The sequence below is a fragment of the Aquila chrysaetos genome, chromosome 12 (assembly GCF_900496995.4).
Source record: "Aquila chrysaetos chrysaetos chromosome 12, bAquChr1.4, whole genome shotgun sequence".
NCBI classification, from domain to species: domain Eukaryota; kingdom Metazoa; phylum Chordata; class Aves; order Accipitriformes; family Accipitridae; genus Aquila; species Aquila chrysaetos.
Window position 1 is genome coordinate 7,312,648 of NC_044015.1, and position 19,841 is coordinate 7,332,488.

The 19,841-nt window shown below is 40.1% G+C and overlaps 1 protein-coding gene across 2 annotated transcripts in view; it reads left to right on the forward strand.

The window, feature by feature from the left end:
* Positions 1-19,841, forward strand: part of NOTCH2 (notch receptor 2) — an 88,708-nt gene that overhangs the window by 41,479 nt on the left and 27,388 nt on the right. The window contains exons 6-17 of one of the 2 annotated variants that reach the window (XM_030032855.2): positions 2,593-2,826; positions 3,665-3,820; positions 4,952-5,140; positions 6,305-6,418; positions 7,601-7,714; positions 11,030-11,263; positions 11,780-11,890; positions 13,560-13,752; positions 15,309-15,454; positions 15,979-16,098; positions 16,207-16,359; positions 19,158-19,386. In XM_030032855.2, the coding sequence (XP_029888715.1) occupies positions 2,593-2,826; positions 3,665-3,820; positions 4,952-5,140; positions 6,305-6,418; positions 7,601-7,714; positions 11,030-11,263; positions 11,780-11,890; positions 13,560-13,752; positions 15,309-15,454; positions 15,979-16,098; positions 16,207-16,359; positions 19,158-19,386 (1,993 nt within the window). Of the gene's footprint in view, positions 1-2,592; positions 2,827-3,664; positions 3,821-4,951; positions 5,141-6,304; positions 6,419-7,600; positions 7,715-9,801; positions 10,107-11,029; positions 11,264-11,779; positions 11,891-13,559; positions 13,753-15,308; positions 15,455-15,978; positions 16,099-16,206; positions 16,360-19,157; positions 19,387-19,841 lie in introns of those variants that run through there. The other variant, XR_003926001.1, reaches the window with a different exon arrangement.

Sequence of the window (19,841 nt, forward strand, 5' to 3'; positions counted from 1 at the left end):
ACTAGTGACACTTGAAATGAGAAATTAAAAACAAACCCAGAGAGTTTATATGAGGGAGTAGTTTGCCCATCTTTGCTTAAAAAACAAAACCAAAACCCCACCATAAACCACACCCCTCCATCCACCAAAAAACCCCACAAAACGTTGTATTTCAGGAGTTCTTTTCAGCCAATCACAAGGCAAGTGATTTTGAGAGAGGCATAGCACTCTGGAGTGGTGTGGCAACTTCAGCCCTGAAAAATCTTCAGGTTTTAGTGATACCAATTTAAATTGGCTGCAGTCAAAAGGAGGATGTAAATGCTGCAAGAACGCTTCTGCAAAATGATCGTGCTACAGATGAGTGTGTGTCAGAGAGTACATTCTTTGATCTGAGTTGGGCCCCCTCCAAGAAAAGAAGGAAAATCACTTTTATAATAAGCAAATAACATTTTGATTATTTTCTTTTTAAAAGGAAGTCAATTGTGTTGAGTTGCAAGATATGCATGACTACTAGGAACCAGTCTGAGATAACCGACTCTTTTCAGTTTGGTTACTGATAAGCTAATATCAAAAGCTAATGAACAAACGACTTCTATTATGACAAATGTATGGTTTTGTTTTTTCATAATGTAGAGCGCTATGTTTTGCAGATAACAATATGAAGCGTTAGATTTCCCCACAACTGTTTTACTAAGTAAACTGGGAAGTGAAGATTAATTCTGGAAACTCTATTTTAATTATTGTTACTGTTAAAATTTTATTACGTTTTTTCAAGTGATAAAATCCATGTTTTGAAGTAATCCTGCTGAAGGAAGGAACACATGCACAGAACAAAGCGACTTTTTTTTTTTAAATAATTTTATATCTTTGCCACTAAGGCAAAAAAATTTAGAGCTCACAGGACCAAAGGCTAAGGTTTAAGTACTTTTAAAACCAAAGGAATCATGATTTGAGTATAGTAGATGGAGATGGTTAAGACTGAACTTTTTTATGTTCTTGCCAACAATAAATGTTTCAGTTCTGTGTATTGGAAGGGGGGGGGTGTGCATTTGCATCAAAATTTCTGGACCATTAGTAAACAAGGTGACTGTTAAGCAATATCTAGTAAGTATTTTTAAATCGGCAAACCTGAATAAACTGGAGCCCAGGCAAATTGGCAGGGAAGATCTGTGGCCTGCTCTTGAATTTCTTCTTCTTAGAATACAGGGGGAATTCCAGGTAAATGTAAGTGTGCAGCTGATACAGTAGCTGGAGAGGACAAATGGGAGGGAGGATCTTGGTAGTAGCAGCACAGTTACTTAAGAGTCTTGACTCAAATAATGGAAAGCTGCTGCAAACTAGTGAGGGAGTTGATGGTGTCAGCTGGAGGCGGGGCGGGGGAGGTCACATCAAACAAATCTAATCTTGTTTTCTGATAAAGGGCAGTCTTTTGGTGCTATGTACATTGTACCAACATTTTAGGAAGGGTGGTAAAAGCAAGTTACAAGGAAGTGTAAAAAAAAAAAAAAAGCTTGCTTTCAGTGCTAGAGAGTTCTTAATGGAAAGGGGAGAAATAGTTTATCAAAAAGAAGATTGTGGACTGTGACCAGTACTCTGGTTGCACATGTGCACCCGTATGCCAGCCTGGGAGAAACTAGCTTTTAGGTTTTATCTGTTGAAGAAACTCAAAATAAGAATGAATGACTTGAAACTTAAGCTAAACAATTTCAGCTTAAAAGTAAACCATGCAACTTTAATCAGGAAGATGAATAAGTGTTGAAACAAAATATTGATACAAGTGGTAGGTTCTCCAGATCTTGATGTCAAAGCAAGATGGATTTGGGTAAATAAATACTTTAGTAAATGTGAATTGTAGAGCTTCCTAGAGATGTTACTGTGAAATTCAGTATCCTGTGAAACTGATTTCATACTTAGTGGTCTAGTGGTCCTTTTCCTTCAAACTCCCTGATACAGTGTACATTTATTTTTCTTCCCTCCAGTATCTCCAGTCATTAAAGCATTTTATTGGAGTATTTATTTTGTCTCTAAAAAAACCCCAACAACCAAAAAAAACCCAACTATTTGTGGTTGTCTGTGGAAATACCTGGGGGTAGGAAAATGAGTATTTTAGGTAGAGGAGTCTCAAGAATTCTATTCTTCCTCATCAAGTAATATTCATTGCATAATTATATAGGAAAGAATTAAGTTCTACTGACAAGAATTACTTTGCTGCTGGCCTGCTGACACGTCTTTGGCCAAGATTTTCTTGTGAGGCCATCTTCTCTCTTCTTAGTTCCTCTGGCTGCTCTGCAGGCAGACCTTTATTCTTTCTGCTTCTCACATCCTCACAGGTGTATCTTCATATACTGCAGGCTGCCTGCTGGCTCTCACACTCTACCTTTCTAAGTTATTTGCAGTTCAGCTCCTGCATTGGGGTCATGTATGGATGCCAGTTGTCTTTTGCCTAATTTGATGACAGTGTTGTTGGAAGTTCTCAGGCTTGAATGTCCTAGAAATAAGAAGTGGCAATCAAGTTGGACTACAGCATTTCCCTGGGTTATGTTTTCTGTGCAAGAGTCCTCTTGTGTCTGAGCGTCTGAACTTTTATTAAACACGTTCCTTTCTGTGCATCAGGCCAGTTTTGCACTGAAGATGTTGATGAATGTCAGCTCCAGCCCAACGCTTGTCAGAATGGAGGTACCTGCACCAACCACAATGGTGGCTATGCCTGTGTCTGTGTCAATGGTTGGAGTGGGGACGACTGCAGTAAGAACATTGATGATTGCTTCACTGCCTCCTGTGCTAATGGATCTACTTGCATTGATCGAGTGGCTTCTTTTTCATGCATTTGTCCAGAAGGAAAGGCAGGTAAGGACAGAAAACTTGCATAGGTCTGGCACTTAATAGAAGATACTTCCTTAAGTTTATGCATTTGCTTGAAGTGGTGTGTTAATTTTACACACTTTGTCACCAAACCAGGAAGAACAAAAGGAAACATGTGCTGTCCACGAGCAAAGACCTTTTAAACTTCTGTAGCTCAGGACAAAGAAGTATGTGTATTAGTCTGGAAGACAAACTTGTAGTTTAGGTTGCAAGGAAAGCAGTTATTTTTCTAGCACTTAGCAGGACCTGTATTTGCCTGAGAAGTTATGCATGAGGGTGACTTGCTCTGTGCCACTTACGATAATTGTAATTAAAAGTCTAGAAGGCAAATTCAGATACTTTTGCGTGAGTGAGGAAGGCCTTACTGGTATAGTGGAAAATTTGCTGTTGCAGGGTAGGTAAAAATACGAAGGTCTCCTAAGTACTACCCAGAAACACAAGTGATCAGCATATCTGAATTGAGAAGGTGAGCTTCATGTGGACCTGTGTTTTCAGCTGTTAGGAATATCATCATGCTAGTTAGAGAAGAGTCAGTTAACTGCTCCAAGGAGGAGATTTTGGTAATGGTAAGCCATTGTACTGCTCCATAAGTGCTGGAGACACCTCTGAAGTCACAGAATCTATATTTAAATATAACGTTTTATAAGTGTGTGGTGAAATCCCTGTGGTAGTCTATAGGTTGAAGCCTGTAAGATATTATTGCTCAAGCTTCTGGCTGTGGGATTCTCTATTTGAAACATCAGGACAGAGGATTTGATTGTGTGACATACAGTCCAACTGCTATATCTCAGTTTTTTGAATAAACTCTCGGTTGCTTCTCTAGGTCTTCTGTGCCACTTGGATGATGCGTGTGTTAGCAATCCATGCCAGAAGGGTGCTCTGTGTGATACCAATCCTGTGAATGGACACTATATCTGCACCTGTCCTCAAGGCCATAAGGGAGCAGACTGCACTGAGGATGTGGACGAATGTGCAATGGGTGAGTTTCTATTTGCTATTTGTGAGTACGTGAACAAGGATTTGGGTTGTTTGCGTTGTGAACTAACAGAGGGGCAAGAATACACATTTCGTCATAGCTTCTCAACAAAAGTGCGACTCCTTTCCTGTTCTCCCCTTTCCATTTCAGTGTCTTCAGATGAGTTTTAAATCTTGTGTGAGACTTGGGGCAAAGGGCTGAGTCAGAGTAGCTGTCCATGTTTGAACTGTTAGCCTCTGGAATATGAAAAGCAGCGAGATGCTTAACCATTCTTCATTGTGCAAGAAGGCTTTAGCATTGTGTGAGGAGTGCACGCAAACGGATGTGATAATTAAGCTGACCCTTAGAACTGTAGTGTACAAAGAAAGTACCTCAGTTCGTGTGGGAGTTGTTGCAGCTCCTGCCTTGGTAGAAATATATCAAGGCTGTTTGATAGCCAGAATATGGCTGGATCTTTTGAGTGCCTTCCAAGACTGGTGACCAAATGGGCTTTTAAAGCTGTAGTTCTCTGATATCATGCTGTTGTGTTGTTTTGGGGATTAGCTGGACTCTCACAGACTTGCTTATAATTTTGTGAGTGCAAGTTCATGGTTCTAGCATGTGATGCATGAAGGTAATACCTAACCAGCACTCATGAAGTATTGGAAAGAAGCACTTCTTTGAATTTCGTTCCTCAGCCTGCCTTGGACAAGAGTGCTGTTCCTTTTTGAAAACACACAAAGGGCTAGTTTGGTTGTTTTGTGGCTGTGGCGGCATCTTGTCAGCCTCAGGAGCGAAGTAAATGTAAAAGATGATCTAGAGATAAGGCCTTCCTTGAAAGCATTGTTAATTTGCTAATCCCTGCTAGTTGATACTCTCCTCTTAAGAACTGTCATTAGTAATACGGACCACAGTTGCTCCTTTGGTCCCTTGGTAATGACAGCAATCTTTCTTTTTGCCTCTGACAGGCAAGTAACTGCTACATGTTTTCTTCAATCACAGTAGCCTTTCCCCAGAAGGATGAACAGGCTTTCCCCGGTATTACTTGCCAGAAAGGAATGACCACTGGAAAAGACCATGACTAATAAAGAATGCTGTGGCTCTTCTGCTCCAAGGAGAGGTTTTGACGCACACACGTATATATTTTTCTTGCAGCAAACAGCAATCCGTGTGAACATGCTGGGAAATGCGTAAACACAGAAGGCTCTTTCCACTGTGAGTGTTTGAAGGGCTACACAGGACCTCGCTGTGAAATGGACATCAATGAATGCCATTCAAATCCGTGCCAAAACGATGCTACCTGCCTGGATAAAATTGGAGGATTCACATGTCTCTGCATGCCAGGTGAGGGGAGTTTCTGACAAAGATGGGGCTTCCAGCAAAGGAAAAAGTCAGGAGGCAGAGCACAGGGAGGGTTGCCAGCTCTGCTGAGGTGGAACACAAAATTGCAAAGGGGTGAGGCTAAATGAAATGGTGAGAGAGAGCCTGCTGTGGTGGCACCAGCCAGGAGGACTTGGCATTTTGGGGGGGGTGGGAGAGAAAGCAATTAGAGGACTGAGAAGGAAACCAACCTGTACATCAGCAAAGGAAGTTAGCATTCTGAGCTGGAGTATATGTGAACATATTTGTTACAATGCCTGGTAAAGTGCATGTGCAGAAACTTACATTTGTGAAAGTAAAGCAGGTGCAAACTTGAAAAGAGTGACTGTGTTTTGAGATCTGTATATGATGATTCTGGATAATAGTGGTTGGGTTTTTTATCTGCTTAAAATACCTCAAATGATGCAAGCTTCCATTGACCTGAGGAAATAACTGTAAAAAAGTTACTTGATTGAAATTGTGTTTGTAAAATTTACATGTGCACCATACCAATGACCTACATAGTCTGCTATTTTTCTTTCTGATAGAAAGTGGTAAAAGAAGAAAAGGGTGCAAGTTGCTAGTTGCACAGTCTTATAAAGTATAATGAAAGAATTGTGACCCCTGCAGGTGATCAAATGATACAATGAAAACTAGAATGAGTTTTTATTAATATCTAATCTGTTTTGAAAGCTGAAATTCTAGTCCCAAGTATTTCACCTTCTTAATGTTTTTCTTTTACCCTGTCATTAGCTAAAAAGCCTTGAGCTAAAATTATCTTCTGTGTTTGTTTCTTTACCTTTTACCTTATATTGGTGCATACCCAAATTTATTGGTATTTTCCAAAGTGTTAAAACATAACCCCTTCTTATCAAGTGGAAGAAAACATTAGATGTGAATTCAGCACAAACTTCTCCTGTTACTGCTGATTAAGTGAGCACGTTCATCAATGGTGAAAAATACACATTCAACATCCCTTTTTAACCTCTGGTGTATATTCTTACCTTGTAGATTCTGTCCAAACTCCAAACTTGCAATGAAACTAGGCTTAGACTTTCAGGGCTGGTATAAGAGGCAGTTACACTTTCGAGGGCACTTTCTAAGGCCTTCAGTCACCTCTTCTTTCTTATTTTTATTTTTTTTAAACAGGTTTTAAAGGTGTTCACTGTGAAGAAGATATTGATGAGTGTCTAAGTAATCCCTGTGTGAACAACGGAGAGTGTCTTGATAAAGTCAACCGCTTCCTCTGTGTCTGTCCTCCTGGTAAGTACTTATTTCTGGAAGCTTTTCCTGCTTCACCTTACCAAGAACTGCATAGATAACCAGTGAGAGACTGCGGGTGGTATGTTTCTTGTGAGTTTCTGTTGTCTTAGTGCAGCATCTGTTTGAATGAATGAATTGCAATCACTGGTAAATAAGAATAGACATATATTGGTTGCAATAGTATTGTGCCTGTAACTGAGTAAGTGTTGAGAAATATACGGTTGGACACCTCATCTTAAATGGTAGTTGGCAGCATGAACTTCTGTTATTGTGGAATAGTGAGATATAGGTGAGTAATTATAAATACATTTTTAAAATCAGAGCCTCTGCATGCTTTTTGTCTTTTTCTGAGGTTTGTAGGCAGAAGCCATTTTTGCATCACTATAGTTTATGTTGCTTGCATGAGGAGGGAGGTGGATTGGGTCTCTGCTTTAGAAAAGAAGGATAAATGCTGAGCTGAGGGATCAAGGTTAGCTGTAAGGGTAAATGTCACTTGTTTTCATGATGGCCTACAAGATGCTTTGAGTTCAGAATATACTTAACAAAAGCCTGCTCTGCATCCCTTCTTATTGACTAATGATGTTCTGGCTCCTCCTTTGGTTCCTTCCTCCAAGAAACATTCCTGGCATTTTTTATTTTTTTATTGAAGTGCCTAAGGATCTGCATCATCTGACATAACCTGTTGATAGTTCATTAACTATTTCAATAAGTGTATTGAAAGATACAGTGCTGTATTGTACCACATTCCACACTGCTGTAGTAATTCTAGTCTGAAGGCTCTAGTGATGTATGTATTATTGTTTCATTTTAAGTTACTTGCTTTGATTGCTTGAAAGTTTTTATTGGTGGCCTCTCGGTTTTATAGACAGGCATACTGTCCAGTAGTGGACACCACTTGTGCTCCATCAGCTTTATTTCTGTTTGACTTGGCCATCTCAGTTTTCAAGCTGAGGCTCCTTTGACCTGGAGGATAGAAACTGTGTTTTGGCTGGTGGTTTGGACGAGGAACCAATCCACCCAGGGTGTGGTGTGTGTGCTTAGTGATGCAATTGAGTTTAGATTTACTGAGCTTATATTTGGGTGGTTTTAAGGATTTGCTAATAAATAATTCCTGACAGTGCAGCTGTTTAGATTAACTACTTCAAATTACTTCTGGATTTTCATCTTTTTTCCGCCTTTCAGGATTCAGCGGTGCCGTGTGTCAGATTGATATAGATGACTGCTCCAGCACGCCATGTCTCAATGGAGCCAAATGTATCGACCATCCCAATGGCTATGAGTGCCAGTGCGCCACAGGTTAGTCTTGTGTTCAGAGCCCCTGGACTGGAGATTGCATGTAACCTAAATACATAAAGGGGTGGTCAAGGAAGTGTCAGTGTTCTTTCTTTCTTTCTTTCTCTGAAATGCTGCTTGTTTGTTGCGAAGCTTTGTCTACTCCTTTGCGGCAGAGAAGTAGTATTTAAGTACAGAAAGCCTTTCACTTGTGACAGCAGTAAGTTCACAGTTGATGGGAGTTCTGGCATCCCTCTTTCAGCCCCATCTCTTGCTTCCCAGAGGGTGACAGCTTCTTTCATATTGACTATGGAATACATGAGTGGAAAAACAGCAGTGTGAAGCCCTTTATCTGTGGCTTACCTTTGTTTCTTCCAAGCCAGATTATATAGTATACAGTTGAAGAACAAGAGATGAACAGAGCAGTACTACTGTGTATTCTGATTTCTGTTGCATCAGGCTATTTTATGTCAAAACTGGAAGATTGAAATGCAGTAAAAATTGTGCCCACTGCAAGAAATACCACACAGTAGCTGCCTGCCAGAATGTAGTTAAAATGATTTGTCAAGCATCGTACAGAAATTTTGACAGAGCTGTGGATGGAACTGAGGTGGTTTTTTTTTTGAATGTGCTGAATTCCTTTACTGCTTGGTTAATTACGCATGTAGAAACATCAGGTTTAATTATGGGATTTTCTTATCTTCAGACCTCTAAGAGTGATGTAGATATATTTTATCTTAATTTTTACATCTGGTCAAATAAGAGAGTTCAGAGCAGTTACACTCTTAATTCTCAGTAAGGAATTACTTTTGGTTGCTTTCAGTTAATGGTGCCTGATGCATTGTTCGTGGTGCAGATTCAGGCCTGGAATGCATTGGCTTTAGCTCTTCCATTAGGGAAGAGGCTGAACGATTCCTGGAGCTACCTTTGTCCCAGAAATGTGTTGTTAGGTTGGCTAGACTTATGTATAATTTTTCTCATTTTGAATCATACCAATAATCAAATTGTTAAGGCAAATTCGACTTCCCTAATTTATTCTACACTGGACAGAATATAGCAGAGATTAGCCTAAAAATTCTTCCCCAGTCTTTTCACACACACCCTGTCCCCCTTCCCAAAAGTGCCTGAAAGAAACAATGAATTTGTTGGAAGTAGGGGAATGCAGTAGTTCTAATCAGGAGAGGAATAATTATTTACAGAATTCTCATTTTGATTACTGCATGTGACAGAATAAGCTCACACTTGCAAAAAGAAGCAGCAGCTCAAATCTTCTCCAAACTTGGAAACTATCTTAGAAAGTCTTTCTCAAGCTGGTGTGTGGTCTGGTTGCTTTCATTCACTGAGAGTGCAGAGCTTATTAGGCCTAGGAGGGTTTTGGGTTATGTAGTGGAGGATAGTGTGGAGAGCTGCGCCTTGAAAAGCGTATTCTGAATTTGGGTACGAAACTGCTGGAACCACCTAAGTACAGAAATCCTAGGTTTCCCAGATGAGGAGGGAAGACTACTGCTTCCATGATGGCACATGATGTATAGAGCATTTTCAAGGAACAGGCTGGAAGCAACCAAATATATGTTACTGAAGCAGCAGCTCTTGGTAAAAATCCTTGGTTAGTACTTTGGCTGAAAATGGAAGAGGGACTCTGTACTAGGGCTTTTTTCCATCCTGTCTGAGGCATTTTTATGTTCTATATTCAAGTGGTTTTTTTCTAGTCTAACTCTTGTCTGTAAAGAGGAAAATCATATCTCAGTAAGGTATGTTCAGTTAAGAGATTGATAAAGATATCTGATCTTCATGTGGTTCAGTGCAAGGTACTAATTTTTTTAATTAATGGATGCTAAGTATTATATTTAATATTGACAGCCTTCTATAAGACTGAAATATGGAATTCATCATTGGGACAGGTCAGTTATTGGAAAATAATGTTTGGGTATGTTCTTGCTCTATTAATCTCCTATTATGAGTAATATGTGTTCCCTGAATGGTAATCGCCAGCTGCCGAAGTGATTGAAAACTGCAAAATGTTTGGCCAAATGCTGTACAGATAGCTCTATTTACTGCTTGCTTTTTGTCTTTTCTTTCCCTTCTGGCATTATTCCACTTCTCCTTCCCAGTGGTAGATCATAGCTTTTCTTTTCTTGAGTTGTCTTAGGTCTTTCCTCTTTGCCTCTGTCCTTGGTTTTTTTTGCCACTGTTCGTCCTCTTACCGGTTTGTTTTTCTTCCTTCCCTAACATCTTTTTATATCCATCTCTCTAACTAGCTTCCCTTCCCTCTCCCCACCTACTTCCACACCCATTCATCCATGCATACGTTCGCAGAACTTGGAAATGTTAGCCGTCACCTGGTATGTTTGACCAGAGAAATAACCACAAACCTGTATGAAAAATGGGGAGCCTGTTATCCACTTATAATACTCAGGTGAGAATCACTCTTCAGCTGTTGAAATTCCCTGCAGCTTGGTTTGTATCAGTCTCCAGTTGGTGTTTGAAATTTGAAGTTCTACCTTCCTAATCTCCAGCTGCTGGAAGGCAGTTTGAACTGTTGCTCCAAAACCTCATCTCTGAAAACGATTTATTTTAAATTGTCCCTGTTTCATGTAACTCTGCTCCATCATGGAAAACAGGGCTCTTGAGGGAATTGGTTGCTGCTCTGACCTTCCTGAACCATTGTTTTAGCCCTTCTGGTGAATAGATTCTGTTCTGTTGCTCAGGATGTTTCCCAGCTGAAGCAGAATGAAACAGGCCAAATCGCTGCTTGTTTCATTGCTCCTAACTGAAGAGGTTGCATGCAGTCTTTCATAAATTTGCAGTTGGTGCTTGACTGGAGTTACTGAAAGGTTTCCTCCCAATGAGAGGGGCAAGAAACTTTTAAAAAAGCAGAGCTGCAGAAGCTTTGACGTGAGCCAAGGGAGTTCACTTGGGAAAGTTTCTGCAGCATCTTTGTAGTAATTCCTCACACTGAAAAAGTCAATCCCCTTGGTATTGTGTAGAGGAAGTAATGACAGGAGAGTGCCTTCAGATAGTTTATACTGATGTGAGTAAATATTTCTCATGGAGATTTACATGTTTCGTCTCATTGCTACTGTTCTGAATAAACTGAAGGTAACCACTTCCAAAGCCGGGATTCTCCATGTAAGATGTTGTTCTGTAATGCTGTGAGCAGTGGAGGAGTGTTGTTTTCCAGGGCTGGAAAGTGGGCAGCAGTTGAGGTGCCCAGTTACCCTTTGTGCTGTCTGCCACTTTGCTGATTCTAAATACGATTCTTTCTATATTTGCATTATATTCACTGTAGCATCATACCAGTTAACTACTTAATTACTCCTGTTCATCATTTTTCCTTAGGTTTTACTGGCCTTCTGTGTGAGGAGAATATCAACAACTGTGATCCTGATCCTTGCCACCATGGGGAATGTCAAGATGGAATTGATTCATACACATGTATATGCAATCCTGGCTACATGGGTGCCATATGCAGCGAGCAGATAGATGAATGCCACAGCAATCCTTGCCTCCATCAAGGGCGCTGCATTGATTTGGTGAATGGCTACCAATGCAACTGTTTGCTGGGCACTTCAGGTACACAAAGCACAAGTGGAAGGATTGGATTCTAACAGAATTCGAGTATTTTATTATTTCCTACGTGTGCTCTGGTGTGTGCTAAATTTGCATACAGAGATAAGCTTGTGGTATGAGAGTATCATTTTCACATTACTTTTCCTTGCTGAATTTTGGTGTGTTTGTGTGGATTGCCTAACCCTCACTGGTACTGCAACTGGTCTTGGAAGAATTTACCTCCTCTTTACTCCCAAAATTCGAGCATGCAGAAAAAAAATAGGCATGGTGTTCAAAATGGTTTATTCTTTTGTTGAAACATTTAGTACAAGTTCAGGGTCATACTCAGTCAGCACCCAGTGACTCGGGTGATATTCCTTGGTGTTTTAGTGCTTCTGCGTCGTTGCCTGTTTCAGTTGCCCCAGTGCATGTGTAACTTTGAAGCAGGTGGGGTTCTTAAGTTGGCTATTTCTGGGAAATAGTTTTGTTGTCGTCTTTGCAAGATTTGGCCTCCTTATTCTTCTAACTATTTTTTTCCAGGAGTGAACTGTGAAAATAACTTTGATGACTGTGCAAGTAACCCATGCATTCACGGGGACTGTATTGATGGCATTAATCGCTACAATTGTGCTTGCAAACCTGGATTTACAGGTAAAGTCAGTTACCCAATAGCTTTGAGGTGTTTTGAAAATAGTTATCCGGGTAGCTAAGGGAACTGTTCTTTGCACACTGACTGCAAGGGACTCAGTTAGTATCTCGGTAAATCCTTCTAATCTTTGAATCTCAGTGTCTTACATTACAGCAAGTTCTACCAAGCAGAAAGATGGCCTAATCTGTGCTGTGAAATGCCATTCTTGTTAGGTAATTACGTCCAATTCATGGTTCTTGGTTTTATGACAAAAAACCCCATGTGACTTTGGTTTATTATTTACAGCTTCTTTCCAGGGACAGAGAGATTGTGGACAATATAGATAGGTGTTTGATTAGACAGTACCTGGTGCTTTGACCATGAACAGTGTTTCTCTTTCTGTGAAAGCAAAGCATTAACTCAGTGTTCTAATGAGCTGCTCTCCACTCTGAAGTCTCCAACTGAATAACCTGCTTTTTTCAGTACTTCTCTTTCATAGTGTGGTCTGTTCTGTTTCCTTTTTAAATTATAAAGACTTATCTAATACAGTAAAAGTAGGGCTGAAAAAATAAGCTCTTAGGCACTTTTGGATCCACGCTTAGAGCTGTAGATCTATATCAGGACTATTTCTGATGACTAAAGCGGATCTCAACACTGTTTATAACGGACTTAATATGTTTTGAGCCATGTAGGGTAATACACTCGTAAAATAATTGTTGTAAGACAGTGTGGTACTGTTTATAACAGTTTTCTCATCATGTTTGTTACTGTTTATTACTGAATGATTCTAATTAGAATTGATCTGAAATGCATTAGAAATAGCACTAAGAGGTTTCATATGTTTTGTGCTTTTGTCTTGGCGTCTTTCTAAACTTCTGATGCTCCTTCCTTCCTTTGGCTCTGGCATGGTGGTACTCTTTAGTCCCCAGAACAGGAAGAGGCATGATCCTGATAACTTTTGCCTTTCAGTCTTCTTTGTTGCTGGCATACCATATTTGTTATCCTACTGGACTTCTTACTGTTATGCTGTTAAAATAATTCAGTAATATGATGAATTTGCATATTCCAGTATTTAAAGAGATGGCTTGCATGGGGTCTCGTTACTTTGTCCTTTCCTTATGTTAAAAATGCTTTCAACTTACTGCAACGTTCACTTTGTTTAGCTTTCCAGCCTCACAAGATCGTATGGTCACTACTTCAAGGATCTTGCAGTCGTAATCAGAGGCAGGCAAAAACAGGAAATGGTGTTTTTTAGAGAACCTTTTGTGCAATAAACAACCAGAATTATATTTACTGCAGACATTATGGGAGTATTGGTTGTTCAAAGGGTAGGTACTTTCAAAGCAGAAGAGCAGGGCTATGACAAGTGGAGCTCAAGAGGTTTGTTCCAAGCATGATATAGTTGAGTGATGTTTGCCTTCCTAATCAATATTAACCAGTGATTTGTAGTGGAATTCTGTTGAGATTCTTGAGTGGTTTGTAAATACTTGTTGAGTGTGTTTTCCAGGCACAGAAAGGTGCTGCATCTTTTAAAAATGCTTCTCTGGACTTCAGTTAAAGCACAGAGGCATGCAAGCTCTGTCCTGCTGCATTGGCTTTACTGAGTTGTGCCTCAATGTATGTTCTCACAGATGTACAAAGCAAATGTTCTTATAAGAAATACTACTTAATAAGTATTGCTTTTTCTTCTAGGCCCACGTTGTAATGTGGACATTGATGAATGCACATCCAGCCCCTGTCATAATGGTGGAACATGTATAAATGAAGTCAATGGCTTTCGGTGTGTATGTCCTGAAGGTTACCATCATCCTCACTGTCAGTCACAGGCAGATGGGTGTCTTAGTAATCCCTGTGTACATGGCAACTGCACACATATTGCTAGTGGGTAAGTACTTATTGTCACATTAAACTTACCTGCTACCTTCTATACTTTTTTTCCTTGCTTTGCCCGGAGTTCCATCTTGACTTGAGGTTTCTGATTTTTCTCTGATTTCTCAGATTAGGATCCAGACTTACCTGCTGCCCATGACATAGTTACAGTAAGGTGTAGACCTTTAGTCACCAGCTGCAGTCTGTGCTGTTTCAACATAGGTTTTTCTGTCCTGCATTGTATTCTTTGCTGTCTTTGCATGGGCGTGTAGCACACAGTGGACTGCCACCGTCTAAAGGGAGGGTTTGGCAATTCAAGTAAGTCAAGTGAATGCAATTAAAATAAAGAGATTGTTCCAAATTGGGAGCAGCAGCTATCTATCTACTCCATCAAACTCTAAAATGTTGAGTGTGGAGACTTGGCTAGTGCTGTTCTTGCTACCCAAATACTGTGTATTAAGGAACAGGCAGACAACTTTTGACACTTGGAGATAGAGCGATAATTGACTTAGAACATTTTGTCCAAGGCTGAGATTTCTTAAGCTTTAGTCACATTGTTGCATGCCCAAGAGAAAAAAGGAAAGCTCTTTCTGGCTATTCCGATGGCAGTAGTTGCTTCTGAATCTTCCCATCCAGGAAGACCAAATGCTGATTTCAGGAGCTCTGAATCAGACCTCTTTTTGGTAATGATAAGTCTGGGAATGCAGGGCCTATGGAGTCAACAAGTTTGGGGAGGTAGGGCTTGTGTTTGTTAAACTTCCCAACTGTACGTGGAATAGCAGTGCCTCCGAGATGTGTGCTGCGTCCTGGAAAGTGTTGTCAGCAGTTGCGCAAGGAAGTGATTTACCACTGCGGGTAGCTTTGTAGGGCAGGATTCAGCACTTTCCCTGGAGCTGGCAGGAAGGCTGCCTTTATTGCTAATTCAGCCTCCATGTAAGCTTGGAAAACAAATGTTTGGGTTCATCTTGTCCATCATCTATCACCTGCATTCATATTTATGCCCACGTACACCTTATGCTCGGTGCCAGATAAAATAAGTCTTGTTTGCATGAAGGGAAGGAGGCCAGTGTGTGTGTTGTGTGGCTTGAGTCCAGGGTGGTTCACTGAGTCCTTGGTTCTACGTCATATGGGTGGAGTACTGCTTTACTTCAGATTTTGAAACATGATGGAGAAGATTGCTCCTGCTCCCAGCCAGCTGTTTTCATTTGTAACCACTACTTTGTATTAAATCAGTCTAGTTATCTTTGGAACCTATTGTTCCCCTCCACTTTTTTAAATCTTTTTTTTCTGTCTTTGTTTAAATGTGTTGAGATGGTCTTATCAAAGCAGAAACACATTGCTGGTTGACTGAGCGCTTTGTGAAAACTGTAATGGAGGGAAGTGTGGTTTTAAGGGAGGGTTTATTTTCAGTATCTTCAGAACTATACAGCTGGAGTAAGCAATCTAAACATAACTTAGGGCTTTCCTAAAGAGAGGTCTTTTGGTTTTCTCTCCAAAACTAATCTGCAGGAGAAACTGGTAGAGGAGTTATTTCAGAATGTTCTAAAATTACTGCTGTTTTTGCCTTTAAAGGTACAAGTGTGTCTGCGACCCAGGCTGGATAGGAGATTACTGTTCAACAGAAGGGAATGAATGTAAATCAAACCCATGCCAGAACGGAGGAACTTGTGAAGATCTGTTGAATGGATATAGATGTACCTGTAGGAAAGGATTCAAAGGTGAAAATTCAGAGAGAAGTTTCTGTTCTCTTTTTCCTTTCAACTTCATTGCACCCTTAGTGCCATTTTAGTCTTTTCATTAAACTTCATGGAAATAGGAATCAAGAGGGGAAATGCCATGCTTGTATGAAGTTAAATTACAGTCAGCTCATGTACACATGATACAGCAGTAGAATACTTAGTAAGACCATATCTAAGCCTTGTTTGGACTCATTAAGAAATGTCTTGGTGGCAGCGGAGCTTAATTTTCTTTGTAAGAAAGTTAGACTGAGATATATAAATGTACTGAGAATTGAAGGGGCATTAAACTCAGAATTACTATGGCTGCTTTCTGCTTGTACCCACTGAGCCCATGAGGAGTGCTCTGATATTGTTTTCCTTCTGCTGAGATTTTTCAAATATGGAAATGCTGTCCACTGCTGTGTAGGATAATCATGCAAGTTACAGTCTCTTTATTCATTCTTCCGATCAGCACCAAGCTCTTAGCAGCATACTGTCCTGGTTTTTCCCCTTCTGCTCTCCAGGTGTGAACTGCCAGGTAGTGGTTGCTCCTTGTTCTCCCGATCCTTGTGAGAACTCAGGAATTTGCCAAGAATCTCCTGACTCTGAAGGCTACACCTGCCAATGTGCCCCTGGCTGGGAAGGTAATGTGGCTGGGGAATATACTGTACTTTCAATGCTGAGCAGTATTGGCATTGAGCCTTTTGACCATTGCCTTACAAGGGCTCTTACATCCAGACTCTGTGTTTCAGGGGAGAGATGTACAGTGGATATTGATGAATGTCTCTCAAAGCCCTGCAAAAATCATGCTCTGTGCCATAATATTCAAGGCAGTTACCTGTGTGAATGTCGGCCAGGCTTCACTGGAGGAGACTGTGACAGTAACATTGATGACTGTCTTTCAAGTGAGTATGAGCAGATTGTTCTGTGTTTTCCATTTTTTCCTAGAAATAATTTTGCTGTACTATTGATGACTGATATTTGACAGACACTGAAAGTTCTTTTATAATCCCTTACCAAAAAGAAAAAAACCCAGACCTCAGCTTTGTAAGACTTGCAAGTTTGAGGCAGTCAAATCCATCACATTCAGCTGCTAGTAATGGACTACTGTGTTCTAACTGATAGCAGGAGTTGTTCCCAGATTCCTAACTTGAAAAGGTCCTTAGAGTTTACATAATTGAACAAGGAGCACTGTTAAATGAAGAATTATATTTGCCTGAAATTTTAATACAACAAGTTAAAGTAACACTGCAGGGCTTACCTGTATTTCAACATTAAGCTTGACTGAGGTGTGGTGGGAATCTGGGGTATAGCAGTCTTTCCTGAAATGTCTCTGTCTGACATGAATATTCTGGAAAGAGTGGGTCCTGTTGCTATTCCAGTTAATCCATATTTGAAAGCAAATTAAGTAGCAGGAAGGCAGTCTGTTCTGGAATAGGTATCATTTGCAGGAGGATAGCGCATACACTGATGAGTACTGAAATTGTTTAAATTACAAGAAAGCAAATGTTAATTTCATGCCCTTGACACTGCTGTTTACAAGGGAAACTAAATACATAGTAACTTATTTTTCATGCTGGTCATGTTCTTTATCATCATCAGATAAAAATCAGAGTCTCCTGAGAAGCGTCATGTGTTTAAGAGTTCATCTATTACTATTTGGAAAGTGCTTTATCAAACCTTGGAGGAGTTCACAATGTTGTAATTTTTTAATTGGCTGGCTCTTTAAAAAAAAAAACAAAACAAAAAACCCCAAACAAAACAACAAACTTCAATTTTTTTATTAGAATAGCTTAAAAACATACCTAAGTCTTAAAGATTTTAGGTATGAATTTAGAGAGTTGTGTTTTACATTGAAAAAAATTTAAATTTGTGACTACTGTAGAGAAGGATCCAAATAAGTGTATTAGCAAAAGTTACTGTGGGAGACCCCAAAGCAGCACTGCTGAAAGAACTTCTAAGACATCTGGCTTAGCCTGAGCTTTTGATTGCCTCTTTCTGAGCAAACAGGTACAGTACAAAAAAAGTCACATTGGTGCATTGACTCAGAGCTTTGCTTACTGAAGCCGACAAAATTATTGCTTGTCCTGTTAGTTTTTATGTGGGTGTCTGAAGAGAAAAAATGTTTTTAAAGTGGTCATCTTTCTCTCTTGAACAGCTGGGAGATCTCTCTCTATTCCTAACTCTTCTGAGAGCTGTGAGATTCATGCCATGTTGTCTGTTAGGCAGCACACCCATGAGGTTGAAGAATTTCAAATTACTGCTGCAGCTGATTTCATTTAGCATAACAAAAACCTTCCACGGCTTGAGCCAAATGTCTTTAATCTGTGAAGCAAACAAACCCTCCAACAACAAGAACTTATTGAAAAGTTGATACTCAAGTCTCCTTTTTCTGTCAGTAAATGTGCGGCACAGAAAATTAATGTGCAGCTTTTGGCTTCAGTCATAAATGGCTGGCTGCCATAGACACAACATTTTACAGCTGCCAGGGGTCTCACTTTGAATGTGCTTTTTCTCTGCAGTAGTCAGATGACCTTTAAATGGATGCAGGTGTGTCTCTTAACACGAATTTTTATCATGTGAACATATTTCTCAGTCGATAAATGAGCTTTAATTACCTTTCACATCTGTTTTCTTCATTTTCCAGTGAACAAAATGATCTTGTACTTATGTTGAACTGCAAATTTTTGGTGTTAAATTTTAAACTTTGTATTTTAGTAGTACCTAAAGATAGTCATAGATCAAAAAAACTTGCTCCATGACCTTTTTTTCATCCCCCTTCCTGTCTCCCCTTTTCCTCCCCCCTCCCAATTTCCCACCCTGCCTTCATATAGGTAGGCTTTTGGTCTAGGGAATGCAGAGTAGAAAAGGAATCTGGCTTCAGAGGCAGTATCCGACAGAGGAATGTGGGTCTTAAATCCAAAAGTGGATGGAGCAAAGCAGGAAGAAACTACTGAATGGCAGAGATCTTTCAGGCAGATTGGTACTTGTGGAAGTAGAAGGAATACATTAGTAGGGGGTGGCTTAGACCAAAAAATGGTGACACACAAGTAGCAAGACCATGGTAGGGATAAAGAAAATATCAAGAAATGCAGAGGTCAGGAGGTGGTGTATGAATTTGTGAGCTTTTCTGCCAGCCTTTCCCCAGTCAGCCTTTGACACTGGGAAAAATGCTAAGTGCTCAGTAACGCTTAAGTGCTCATATATATACTAATATACACATACACATTTGATTCGACTGGATTGCTTTCATGCTGAAAATTAAGCACGCAAGTTCTCTCCTGTGTTGAGTGGTGTCTGGAAAAGAGAGAATGGGTCAAGTTCTTTTATGAATAAGACTTGGTAAGGAAGAAGAAACAGTTGCTGTGCTGTTTGTATTGTCTTTATCAGTAGGCATTTGTCAAAAAAAGCAGAGTTTGAATTTTAAACCAAGAGACTGGGTCTGGTTTTGTTGGTTTTGGTTGAACAAATCCCAGCAGAGAAACCTTTAGGCCTTGAAGCTTGGTCTTGATCCACACCTTCTTGTGAATTCGTTATTGATAATGCTTTGCGATTATCTCTTCCATAAAGTGGCTCAGAAAAACTTGTCAGTAGTCTGTCACACTCTGGGCTATGTGATACTTTTTTTCCTAAAACCTACTATGCTAGGCCTGGCCTTTGAGTGTTATCCATTTCAACACTTACTGTAATGCTTCTGTCTCAGATCCCTGCCAAAATGGAGCTTCATGTGTGGATGGGATAAACTCTTTCTCATGCATCTGCCTACCTGGATTTCATGGAGATAAATGTCAAACAGATACCAATGAATGTCTGAGTGAACCATGCAGGAATGGAGGCACGTGCACCCACTACGTCAACAGCTACACGTGCAAGTGTCAGCCTGGGTTCGAGGGAACCAACTGCGAGAACAACATCGATGAATGCACTGAGAGGTGAGATATCTTCACTGTGCTGCTGCACTAAGGAGCCACACAATGTGTGCTCGTGGCTTGAAGTCAGTCCTACCCAGAAGCAGTTTTTAACGATGTGGGTCTGTTTTCCTGCCTTTTGTCCCTGAGACATACTTGTGATTCATGCAAGGAAAACTTGCTTACCTTGTGCAGGATATCAGCTGAAAGGCAGTTGCCTGTCAAAGTTGGCCTTCAGTTTGCACAACTAGTTAGAAGCTTAGTTCCATTACAGGAGGAATGTGATAGTATTTAACAAACGTTAAGACAGTAACAGATGCTAGCTTATTAAAAAATAAATAATTTATATTTTTATAAGACCTTTATCATATAGGGGAGGGGAAATAATTGATTGGTTATGAACAGTTACTGTGTTGAGAAATACAAAAGCTGCAAAAATGGAAGCAATAGCCAACTCTCAGAAAGGCAGGAAAATTAAA